At 41.7% G+C, this 13,335-nt stretch overlaps 2 protein-coding genes and 1 long non-coding RNA gene across 3 annotated transcripts; 2 read left to right on the forward strand and 1 right to left on the reverse strand.

The window, feature by feature from the left end:
• Positions 1 to 1,790: 1,790 nt before the first annotated feature.
• Positions 1,791 to 3,950, forward strand: LOC107737981 (somatostatin receptor 3). Its single transcript, XM_016549633.1, has one exon. It carries the CDS (start codon positions 2,129 to 2,131, stop codon positions 3,440 to 3,442), a length of 1,314 nt encoding a protein of 437 aa, XP_016405119.1. The 5' UTR covers positions 1,791 to 2,128; the 3' UTR covers positions 3,443 to 3,950.
• A 2,384-nt stretch (positions 3,951 to 6,334) lies between these two features.
• Positions 6,335 to 10,932, reverse strand: LOC107737982 (protein CutA homolog). The gene is made up of 7 exons (XM_016549634.1): positions 10,857 to 10,932; positions 10,441 to 10,491; positions 9,850 to 9,998; positions 9,523 to 9,582; positions 7,935 to 7,980; positions 6,792 to 6,841; positions 6,335 to 6,595 (listed from the first exon to the last, which is right to left on the reverse strand). The coding sequence occupies exons 2-7, from the start codon at positions 10,486 to 10,488 to the stop codon at positions 6,496 to 6,498; spliced, it is 453 nt and encodes a 150-aa protein (XP_016405120.1). The 5' UTR covers positions 10,489 to 10,491; positions 10,857 to 10,932; the 3' UTR covers positions 6,335 to 6,495.
• A 349-nt stretch (positions 10,933 to 11,281) lies between these two features.
• Positions 11,282 to 13,100, forward strand: LOC107738004 (uncharacterized). Its single transcript, XR_001639849.1, has 2 exons — positions 11,282 to 11,604; positions 12,819 to 13,100. It is a non-coding gene; the product is annotated as an uncharacterized LOC107738004 (long non-coding RNA).
• The last annotated feature ends 235 nt before the right edge of the window (positions 13,101 to 13,335 follow it).

The raw sequence follows: 13,335 nt of genomic DNA on the forward strand, positions 1-13,335 counted from the left end.
AACAATTTTTCATTGCATATTCTTCTCATATTCAGGTTGGTCAAGGCAATTCATTGTGGAAGTCAAAGTGACTATTTTTGCCCAGAAATTTCTCTAATGTGACACAGTCCACAGATATTTATTCTAGCCAGTGACCAATAAAACATAATATGCCTGAGCCTTTCACTGGGCTGGTCAATGAGCTCATGTTTTCTATTATTAATGCTCATTCTGGCTTTTCTGGCAGGACTGTTTATTGAGACGTATGAGTGTGTTTCCAGAAGCTGCGCAGCATGACAACAGACCAGAGTAAGAGGCAAAATAATGACCCAGTGCTTTGATTTCTGCATCATAAGTGGTGTCGCTCAGTCAGAGGATGAACTAGAAGCAGCCAATGACATCTAGACTTCATCTAAATATTCAATCTCAGACTCTGTGTTTTCTTCCTGTGCTCCTAATAAAGTGTTTTTTAGCTGGAGCCATGCACTCGTCGGGTCGGTCTGCGCCGCTGCCGCTGCTGGAGTGCACTAATTATCCTGCATTAGTGTTCTAGCAGAGACAACATCAGCCAATGCTACCTGACAGAACAAACATAATGACGCAGCATTCTCTGTCCCTGCCGCTCATTTCCCACCCGGCCGGGGTCCAGGGTCGCGTTCCTGTACCTCAGACGTGCTTCTGTGCCGCTGCGCTCGATTTATAACACAGGCTTCATGTTCATGTTTGAGTCAGTAATTATATAGAAACAGCAGTAAATAAGATGAACTCTCAGTAAACATTTAAGTCCACGTCAGTTCTAGTGTCTTCACTCAGAAATGAACGTTCTGTCATCATTTGCTCACATGCATATCATTCCAAACCAGAATGACAAAAGATCCAAACACATTTACACACATTTACACACATGCAGGAAAAAGTGTTGGGCATCACTTTAATGTCTGTGCATCATATGACTTCAGGAGTCTTACTGTATAGCACACACTGTAAACAGGTCTGTAAACTTACAGAGAGAAACTGCAAAAATGTTGTAAGTTACTGCGAAATCCATTGCATTATATGCAATTTTTCTGTCAAATTTATGTTTTTTGGAAAATATGCGTGGCACATCACATATGATTATTATTTATATAAATGGTTTTGTTTCTTTATATTTTCATGAATGTACATTAGTTTTTGTGTTACATTTTGATACTGTATGACACTATGACACTACACTATGTGAGTACTGGCCATATTTTATTAACACTTACAATTAATTTAACACCTGTATTGTTATGGTGGTTATTAGTACATTTTAGGGTAAAAAGCAGATTTTTGTAGTTGAAGTAGATGGTATAGAAGCTATGAAAAAAATAAAGGTAATTGTGACTTTTTATCCTACACTTCAGAATTTTTGCTCACAGTTCTGAGCTTACATCGCACAATTCAGACTTTTTCCTCAGAATTGAGAAATATAAAGTCAGAACTGTGAGATAAAACCTTGAACCTATATTGTATTATATGGTGGAAACAAAAAAACAACAACAACTGTGAAATGTGAACTCAGAATTTCAAGAGAATTGCGAGATATAAACTCACTTCTGAGGGTAAAAGAGTCAAAATTGTGAAACTCGCAGTTAAGAGTTTATAACATGTAATCGAGAAAAATATGAGAAAAAAGTCTGAATTGTGAGATAAAAAGTCGCGTATTACTTTTTTATGTTTTTATTCTGTGACAGAAACAAGAGTCTATTAGACTGGTATATATCACTTAATGAAGCATGCTATCAAAAAATATATGCCATCATAAAACCTTGGTGAATTTTTGGTAATGGTACAAATGCTGTCACTGGCTCAGTATCCTTTCAAACAGTAATATGCAATATTGATAAATAAGGTACAAAGGTGTATCTTTTGAAAGTGAAAGTACCAGTTTTTTAGTGTGTATGCACTACTGTGATGATGTTTTGGGTCTGGTTTAACAGACATGGTCACTGTATGCTGTAGCTTTATGGAAAAGTCACACATTTTGCCAGGATCATTTTTGGGTTTAATTATTTCTTTAAATCTGTCTGTCTTTGCAGACCCATTGAGTAACCAGTATTCTGTCTCACTCGTAGATCAGATGGGCAGCAGTTGATTGCTGTAAGGCTCAATCTCTCTTATACCGATGGAGGTACATCGAGATCTTTCACCTCCCTCCGCAGCAGGAGCTCCAGTGTGGACTAATGCATCCTCCGCAATTCCCAACCAAACCTTCCCTCCTCCGTTTCTGTTTCCGACGGAGAACTGGACCGGCGGCCGAACTCCGGATTACGCGCCGGGAGTCGCCGGGATCCTCATCCCTCTCGTCTACATCGCCGTCTGCGTCGTGGGTCTGATCGGAAACACTCTGGTCATCCACATCGTGCTGCGATATTCCCAGGCGGAATCGGTGACCAATATCTACATCCTGAATCTGGCGATCGCAGACGAGCTCTTCATGCTGGGCCTGCCGTTCCTCGCCGTTCAGAACGGCCTGCTCTCCTGGCCCTTCGGATCGCTCATGTGTCGCCTGGTCATGACCGTAGACGCCATTAACCAGTTCACCAGCATCTTCTGTCTGACGGTGATGAGCATCGACCGCTATCTGGCTGTGGTGCATCCTCTCCAGTCCTCTAGGTGGCGCCAACCGCGTGTGGCCAAAACGGTGAACGCCACCGTATGGGGCGTTTCTTTTGTGGTGGTTTTGCCTGTGGTTGTGTTCGCTGGAGTTCTGCAGGACGACGGGAACTGCAGCATCGTGTGGCCCGAGCCGGCGGAGGTTTGGAAAGCGGCGTTCATCGTGTATACCGCGACTGTTGGGTTCTTCGGTCCTCTGACGGTCATCTGTCTCTGCTACCTGCTGATCGTGGTTAAAGTGCGCAGCTCCGGACGAAGAGTCCGCGCCACGTCGATTCGCCGCCGGAAATCTGAGCGCAAGATCACGCGAATGGTGGTGATCGTCGTGGCCGTGTTCGTCTTCTGCTGGCTGCCGTTTTATGTCTTAAATATCGTGAATCTGCTGGTTCTCCTGCCGGGAGAGTTCAGAGGGCTGTATTACTTCGTTGTGGTTCTTTCGTACGCCAACAGTTGCGCGAATCCCATTCTGTACGGTTTTCTGTCAGATAACTTTAAAAGAGGTTTCCGGAAAGCCTTGTGCAGGTCCTCCAGGCGCGTGGAAAACCGGGATCAGCCGCAGGGGACGGGAATGGTTGCGTTACCGCTAGAAGAGATTCGAAGGGAACATCTGAAGGTGAGCGAAGTGGAAGAACACAACGCAGACCGAGAGATGACGAAACTCCGGAACGGGCGTCACGAGGACGGCGCTGCGGGAGGAATGGATGCGCGGTGTGAAGCGACCTCTGACCCCGCAGCTGTCCGTAATGGAGCGCGGCGGACACACAAACACCTGCCGGAGAACAGTGACGACAAACGCTCGGTCCTGGAGATCAGCTGCTTGTAATGTGAAATGTGAATGTTCATTTATGACTATTAAATGCACCATCCATTTAACACTGCCAACTGTGACCAATCAGAAAACACGACCTTTGCTCCTGTTCTTTATTTGTATGTCCATCTGTGATGAAACTGATTGTGTTTGCATGTGCACCAATAATGTGATTTCCATCAGAGTTAGGACTTAATCGAGGTTTACATCACACAAGCAAACCTCTTCACTCCGTCATTATTCTGATTATTCACTAAGAAGTGTGCTTATTTTTACTGCCATTTTTTTTCTCTCTTTTGCATAAGAATCTCGAGTCAAGAAGTTCCAGATGCCAAAATCAGACTTTATTGGTAGAAACAACAAAGTCGAGATGCCTGTATAGATCCTCTAACAATTACATTAGCAATTTTTTTTATAAATTACTTTCAAACCTGTATAACCAGTGAGTAACCTAATCACATATCAACTCCCTAGCAACCACCTGAACACGTAAACAACCACATAGCAACTCCCTGGCAACCACCTGAACACCTAGACAACCACATAGCAACTCCCTAGCAACCACCTGAGCACCTAGACAACCACATAGCAACTCCCTAGCAACCACCTAAACACCTAGACAACCGCTTAGCAATTCCTTAGCAACCACCTGAACACGTAAACAACCACATAGCAACTCCCTAGCAACCACCTAAACACATAGACAACCAAATAGCAACTCATTAGTAACCGCATGAACACCTAAACAGCTACATAGCAACCACCTGAACACCTAGACAACCGCTTAGCAATTCCTTAGCAACCACCTGAACACGTAAACAACCACATAGCAACTCCCTAGCAACCACCTAAACACATAGACAACCAAATAGCAACTCCTTAGTAACCGCATGAACACCTAAACAACTACATAGCAACCACCACCTGAACACCTAGACAACCACATAGCAATTCCTTAGCAACCACCTGAACACGTAAACAACCACATAGCAACTCCCTAGCAACCACCTAAACACATAGACAACCAAATAGCAATTCCTTAGTAACCGCATGAACACCTAAACAGCTACATAGCAACCACCTGAACACCTAGACAACCGCATAGCAATTCCTTAGCAACCACCTAAACACATAAACAACCACATAGCAACCACCTAAACACATAGACAACCACATAGCAACTCCTTAGTAACCGCATGAACACCTAAACAACTACATAGCAACCACCTAAACACCTAGACAACCGCATAGCAATTCCTTAGTAACCACAGGAACACCTAAACAACTCCCTAGCAACCACCTAAAAAAATCACCCTCCATTTATTTGCTACAATTATTAAACTCTTTGGCTTTTCTTAAATGGTAGTGCCCCAATTTGTCTATTTAAAAAATAAAAAATAAATAGTTTGTTAAAATCATATATGGAGAGCATACAGCATGTAAACTAAAGAGAGCAGCTGAATATCGGACCGTTTGGTGACTGGTGCGGTTTTGTGTTTATTGTTTTCTTCATAACATTGAATTGCTGAAGTGAAACTGAGCAGTACAAATGATAAAGGCCTGAAACCTAGATTTCATTCATACATTCCATGCTATAAAAATGTACTATATGTATTAAAAATATACCATATTATTGACATATCTCAATGCAGTAACATGTTTACATGAGCAACATTGCCTCAATCTCATGATAGTTGCATTATGAGGGTGCATGTACTGAAAACATCAGTCTGTTTACATGCACTAATTTCCGCAATCCGAATGAATCCAATCTGATTTCAGATTCTGAAACCCTAAGCATTGCAATCTGATTCTTATATTAATTTACATGTGCATTACATGCATTCTGAACAAAGCTCCAGTGCATGCACAGTGCAACAGTCGATGCGTTCAGAACCAGAGAAATCACTGCGATAATGTGACTGCAGCTACCTCGAGTATAACTGTTGTTTTTGCCTTGATTTTTTATTTATTTTTTCAAATATTTAGTAAATATTCAGTCTCCTCCACAGTTCATAAGACATAAAACATATGCAAGCATGCATCTGTGCACCGTGCAAGATATTTCTGAATCTGATTGAGAAAATGGTTTCGTTTCCATTCTTGAGTTTTTTTTTCCTGTTTTGGGATTGTTTCAGGTGTACAGCAGCCCTTTTAATCAGATCAGATCAAGCTCAGTCGAGTCATTTGAGGCGTTTAATGTGTTTCAGTCCGATAAACGGATTATTGAGAGCATGTAAATGTAGCTAGTGAATCTGTTTGTCAAGAACAGTGTTTGAGATCCTGTGAACAGATCAACATATTTCTCTGACAGAGGACAGTGTGTGTGTGTCTGTCTGTGTGTGAATGAGTGTGTGTGTGTGTGTGTGTATCTGTGTGAGTGTGTGTGTGTATGTGTGAGTGTGTGTGTGTATCTGTGTGTGTGTGCGTGTGTGTTCACTGACATTTGAGGGCTCAAAGGGAGCCCAGTGCTGCTCTTCTCCTCACACGGATGCGCTGGATGAGATGCAGCGAAGCATGAAAAGCTATTGTTGATAGTTGCTCTTCTGGAGGGCTGGCCTGTGATTGACTCTGTTACTTGTATATAATGACTTTAGACTGTATAATTGACCATTGACAGTCTGATCGTTTCCTCCATCGCTGTCTCTCATATCACCAGACTCTTTCTGCTCACAGAATAAAATCATTTACACTCCCAATCAATAATTCATCTCCGTTTATTGATTTGGTAAGTACCCGTGTTTAAAGTGGGATCATGCATCAGGGTTTATTTTGCAGTAAGTCACTACTGTGTTATTTTCAGTGAGGTAAACAAAAGACTTCCTTTGACTCAAACCGAACATCCAGAACAAACCACACTCTGTAAAAAATACTGAGGTAAATGAGACGCAAACAAATGCATTTTGCTGATTGCAACCTTTTAATGCAGATCAAATCAAACTGTTAGTTTGTAACAAAATCTGTCATATTCACTGCAGTTGCACAATACATTTTATGGTGGAGAAAAACAGAACTCAAATGATGAAAACATAATCTGCGATGCAGTATTCCTGTATTTTGACGCCGCTTCACTCGGGCACGGTGTCTCCGATCCACTTGAGATACGGCGGGTTTCCCTGATCGATGGGTAAACTGATGACCTCGGCCACTTCATACGGATGATTCGACCTGCAGAACAAACAACACACTCACCTTTACTCACGCAACTCTGCTGTGTGTTTAGATGAACGCTGAAGCGTGTCAGAACCAAACACAGCTGCAGAAATGATGAGGAGTTTCATTGGATAGACTGCGATTATATTGCTTCCGCATGTAGCAGAGAAATTCTTCAAAGAGAAGCAGAGTGTGTTTTTGTAGCTGATACCGGACATATTCAGCAAGAGCAGGGATCTTTGAACTTCTCGTCTTAATCATCTGGAAAAAAACATGTAAAAACACTTGTTTGTATGTATTTATCACACCATGATACAAGCTCTGAAAAGGCACATTAGTGTACATGAATACATATAAATGAATGCAATTTTCCACCATTGTTGTGTTATCATACATTTAACATCTCTAAATGAACAGGATTCTTCTCATTTGTGTGCATTATGTTTTCTGAAGGTTGTCTAGTGAGACAAATGTCTTCAAATGTAGCTCCTGATTGCAGAAACAGATCTGCACATTCTGTATGTCTCCGTTATTCATTCAAAATATTAGAGAAATATAGAAGCTCAGTGCGGAGAAGATATTGATTAGGTTAAAACCGAAACCATGCCATTCACACAGATGCATATTCAGAGCATTTTTAGATGGACAAATACGACTGCTGCACTCGCGTCTCACACAAGAGCCATGCAGAATTTAAAACAGTTTAAACTTTTAGAAAACACGTCGTGAACTTGTGGAGGTTTATTCCTTTTCACTGCGTCTCATATGTTTTTAAATGCAGTCTGTGTGATCGGTGCTTCGGCTCTTTGGATTAAGCAATGCATAAATACATGATGCTGTTTTGTTCATAATTGTTTATGCAATTTACGAAATTATATTTGATTTATATGAGTTAATTTAGACGTAATGCACGTTTTTTATAGACAGTTATTTCCCTGCGTTGACATTATGTGCTGCATTATTTTGCTCATTGCGCCCTCCTGTGGCCTCGCGAGACAAGACAAAAGTTTCCTAAAGACCCATTTAATCTGCATATAAAACATTAGAAATTAGATATTTGTTTAATTTTTATTGTGTGTTTGACTGTTAAAACAAAAAGTATATTTGTTGTTTGTCTCAATAAACTGGGTTAATTTAAAAATACAGTGGTTAAAATTTTCTATCGCTCTTTGTTTGTTTTAAGGTTATAAAAAATATCGATACCGAATGATATGAAACATTATATCGTTGATACGTTTTTTTGCTATATCGCCCAGCCCTATGCAGCGTCATTTGATTTTCTTGAGGCTGAATAATAAAACATGATAAATAAATAACAATGGAGAAATAGAGCAGAGAAAGAGCTGAAACTGACCAGCAGAACTTCACTGTCCTCCTCGATCTTCCCCTGCCACTCGTACCTGCAGCACACACACACACACATGCTGGCTTTTATTGTTTATGGGACTCTCCATAGGCGTAATGTTTTTTTACACACACACACACACACACACTCTCTCTCACACACGCACAAACACACACACACTCTCTCTCTCACACACACACTCTCTCTCTCACACACACACTCTCTCTCTCACACACACACTCTCTCTCTCACACACACACTCTCTCTCTCACACACACACTCTCTCTCTCACACACACACTCTCTCTCTCACACACACACTCTCTCTCTCACACACACACTCTCTCTCTCACACACACACTCTCTCTCTCACACACACACTCTCTCTCTCACACACACACTCTCTCTCTCACACACACACTCTCTCTCTCACACACACACTCTCTCTCTCACACACACACTCTCTCTCTCACACACACACTCTCTCTCTCACACACACACTCTCTCTCTCACACACACACTCTCTCTCTCACACACACACTCTCTCTCTCACACACACACTCTCTCTCTCACACACACACTCTCTCTCTCACACACACACTCTCTCTCTCACACACACACTCTCTCTCTCACACACACACTCTCTCTCTCACACACACACTCTCTCTCTCACACACACACTCTCTCTCTCACACACACACTCTCTCTCTCACACACACACTCTCTCTCTCACACACACACTCTCTCTCTCACACACACACTCTCTCTCTCACACACACACTCTCTCTCTCACACACACACTCTCTCTCTCACACACACACTCTCTCTCTCACACACACACTCTCTCTCTCACACACACACTCTCTCTCTCACACACACACTCTCTCTCTCACACACACACTCTCTCTCTCACACACACACTCTCTCTCTCACACACACACTCTCTCTCTCACACACACACTCTCTCTCTCACACACACACTCTCTCTCTCACACACACACTCTCTCTCTCACACACACACTCTCTCTCTCACACACACACTCTCTCTCTCACACACACACTCTCTCTCTCACACACACACTCTCTCTCTCACACACACACTCTCTCTCTCACACACACACTCTCTCTCTCACACACACACTCTCTCTCTCACACACACACTCTCTCTCTCACACACACACTCTCTCTCTCACACACACACTCTCTCTCTCACACACACACTCTCTCTCTCACACACACACTCTCTCTCTCACACACACACTCTCTCTCTCACACACACACTCTCTCTCTCACACACACACTCTCTCTCTCACACACACACTCTCTCTCTCACACACACACTCTCTCTCTCACACACACACTCTCTCTCTCACACACACACTCTCTCTCTCACACACACACTCTCTCTCTCACACACACACTCTCTCTCTCACACACACACTCTCTCTCTCACACACACACTCTCTCTCTCACACACACACTCTCTCTCTCACACACACACTCTCTCTCTCACACACACACTCTCTCTCTCACACACACACTCTCTCACACACACACACACACTCTCTCTCACACACACACACGATTCACACACTCACACGGACGTGATCTGCGGGATGATGTTCACACATGCCGCCAGCTTCTTCTCCACGATTCCTCTGAGGACAAAAACACAAAACACACATTTCACTGGGGATATATTAATTTAAGATCAATTTTAGTCATTTTGTTATTAGTTTTTGTTGTTTTTAAATATGCCTATATAGTTTTTAATTTTTATTTCGGTTTTAGTTATTTTGGTACATTAAGTTAAACTAAATGAAAATGAAAAACGTTGCATCAGCAAGTTGCTGAAATTAATGAATTATTAAATGTTGCATGTGTCTATTTTCATTCAGGAGTGTGTGTTCTTCAGGAGTGTGTACCTGGCCAGCTCTTTGGCCACCGTGTCATTGGGGCAGGTGACGAAGGCTGCGGAGTGTGTGCCGGACGAATACGAGTCTGACGCCATCGAGAACGCTCTCAATCCCAGCCGCCGCAGCACCGGCAGCATCAAACCAGCCAGCAGAACCGACTGACACACACATCACACACACACACACACACAGACACACACACACATCAGACACACACACACATCACAGACACACACACACATCAGACACACACACACATCAGACACACACATCACAGACACACACACAGACACACACACACACACACTCACACTCATCACAGACACACACACACATATATGCACATCAAACACAAACACACATTACCCAGCATTAACAGGGTTATTCAGGAAACTACACAAATCATCAAAACTGTCAATATTGCACTACTCCACAAAAATATAACTAATTTTGTTACTTAGTTACTTTTTATGGAACGTTATGCAAAGTACGTTACTTTTGCATCACTTTTTCTCATGTTCATCTTTTTTTAAAAAGTAATCTGATTACGTAACGTGTAATGCGTTACCACCCAGTCAAACAAACACGACACAAACTCACCAGACAGCAAAGCTTCAGTGCTCCGACAGCAGCCAGATCCGATCTCATCACCTGCGCAGGTACAACACAGCATTACTCCTCTTCTACTGTACTCTCTTACCTTCGGTGTTTTACTGTACGATTCTCCATGCAGCTCTTTTCCACGCACTTCACAGTGACGAAAAGCAGCATAAAGTGCGTGATATGGCCAGGGGAGTGATATGAAATACTGTTATGATGCTTTCATTTAGTTTTTGATCATGTTTGGAAAACAGAAAACATGACAGGTGTGTTCATGTCGTGTGCATCTGATCATTAAACGCGTGTGCCGTGAACACTGAGCTCGAACAGAACTGTTGTGCGTTTAAACGCGATTTATTCGTCATTAGATCCGCATCTCTGCTGCTTTACGAAGAAAATAAGCACGTTCCGCTCACCTCGCAGCCACTGGCTCTGCCGTAAAGCGTCCGCGACTGTCGTGTGACAGCAGCGCCAGAGCCGCTTTCAGGAGAGACTGCAATGTCAGCACAAAAAGCGTAACGCAGCTTTAATGAATTATTGAGACAAGAAAAGATAGTCTATGGATTAAAAAAAAAAGATTGAAAAATAAATAAATTTAAAAAAGATGCTAAAAAAGGCAAAACGAATATACATAATATTTTAAACCTTTGCTTTTGTTAATTTATATTCCCTGGATATTTTTAATTTTATTTTATTTTTCTTCAATTTCCTTTAATGTCACTATGATTATAACAGTGAGTACATTTTATAAATCCTCTTTATGTATATTTTCTATGTGAATGTTCTTGTTCTACATTTAAATTTAAAAAGGCACACGTGATCCAAGCTGTCCGCTCGCTTCCGCTGAAGGCAGAGCCGCGGATGTTGGTCGCTCCTCATAACAGAAATATCTCTGGCAGCGGAATTCGTGGCTGACGCGAATTTTTCATCTTCTGCTTTGTAGTTCAATTCATCACAACTATATTTTAATATAAACATAATTTTAAAAAGTGTGTGATATTAAAGAAGTAGCGCTTGACCATCAAAGGCACTGTAAATCATAAAGGAAGCACATGTCGTAAACGGTGCTGTTAGCGGAAGTTGCGTACGTTCTGCGTCTCAGTTCATCTGGTGTCTTCCGGCAGCGAGGAGCCGCGTGTGAGAGAGCCGAGTTCCCGCCGAAAGGTAAAAAAGTTAAATAAAATAACTCTCTACAAATTAAAATTAATTCTACCTGGTTTGCCAATCGCATAAAACTTCAAAGAAGAATATTTGATTCCTGCTAAATCAACTTTTGCGAGTGAGCGGCCTGAGCACACATACGGAGCAAAGCAGCGTTAACTATTATTTATATATAACAGGTTTTTATTCCATAAATATAATTTAATACAGAACATAGAACATAAGGGGGGGGTACAGAGGAGAGAGAAAAAGAAAAAAAATTTACATTTTTATAAAACCGTTTGGGGATGTATTACACGGTACACATGTTGTATTTTTGGACCAGTTTTAAAGTTTTATTACATTTTTGTTCCTGAAATCCACTTTTCTGCTGGGATCAGAGCAATCCAGTTTTTTTGTATCAAAAGTATCCCAATCTTACTAAAACGTTTTGAACACAAATTGAGGATTTAATCCGGATCAAAACCAAGATTGGATTCTGTGATCTAATCCGAATTCAGAATCCTGTTTTTCTTTCCACTTTCCAGATATGATCAGATCCCATCAGATTACTTCTGAACATCTGGCCTTAGACTGATGATCGGTGATAGTTAACATTACTAGTCTTAAACACAAGATATTTATTTTTAAAAATCCACTTTTCAATAAACCAGTTATGTGTTGCATGAAGTCATGATATTTAAAAATGTCCCTTTTGTGTGTCTGTGTGTGTGTGTGTGTGAGAGAGAGAGTGTGAGAGAGAGTGTGTGTGTGTGAGTGAGTGAGTGGTGTGTGTGTGTGTGTGTGTGTGAAAGTGTGTGTGAAAGTGTGTGTGTGTGAGTGAAAGTGTGAGTGAGTGAGTGAAAGTGTGTGTGTGAGTGTTAGTGTGTGAGAGTGTTTGTGTGTGTGTGAGAGTGTTTGTGTGTGTGTGTGAGAGAGAGAGAGTGAGTGTGTGTGAGAGTGTGTGTGTTGTGGTCATGTGATCAGCGGTCAGTGATGACTAGTCCACTGCGCAAACTGACGTGTGTTTTTGACGCATGTGAGCGTGAAGAGAGCAGTGCTGATCTCAGTCTGAGCCCGTCTGATGATACTCGATCTGTGCATACATGCTCTCCTGTTATTCAGAGTAAGATGGCAGTGATGCACAGAGGAAATGGGTTATATAAAGCTAGAAGTTGTAATTTTGGAAATTTGAGTCTGCTGTTTTCTCCTATATTCATGTGTTTCTGTGATTTCAGATGCACCGCTGGTGAAGGAGCGTCTCTAGGATCAGCAGATGATCTGTTTGAAGCACAGCAGTTCAGACCAGCATGTAATTCAATGCATTTCTGATGCATGCCACTGCTCTTACTGTTATACACGTGTCCCAACCTGCATTTATTGCCATTTCACTCAGAGATGCATCATAATATTAATGTATAATCAGGCACAGCTTCTGTTTTATGCCGTCTGATGAAGCTGAGTTTATACCTCATTATGTGTAGATTATGTCAATAAAGCTTCTGGCGTGTTTTAAAGATTCTGGTGTTTTTGACTGTTTAATTATTAAAGCAGCACTATGTAACTTTTTCTGTGTTAAATTAGCTAAATGTATATAATGAGCAAGTACATCATGAGTTCATCTTCCAAACCGCGTTTTTGTCTTATTCCGAATCACTCCGGTACACTTATAATAAGTGCTTCTATTCGGACTATTGTAGGCTGGTCACCGCTGCGGAGTAACACACACCTGCGTGAATCGCCAGAGACATAAAC

Source organism: Sinocyclocheilus rhinocerous, unplaced genomic scaffold, assembly GCF_001515625.1.
Source record: "Sinocyclocheilus rhinocerous isolate Xijiao unplaced genomic scaffold, SAMN03320098_v1.1 scaffold2780, whole genome shotgun sequence".
Classification (NCBI taxonomy): Eukaryota; Metazoa; Chordata; class Actinopteri; order Cypriniformes; family Cyprinidae; genus Sinocyclocheilus; species Sinocyclocheilus rhinocerous.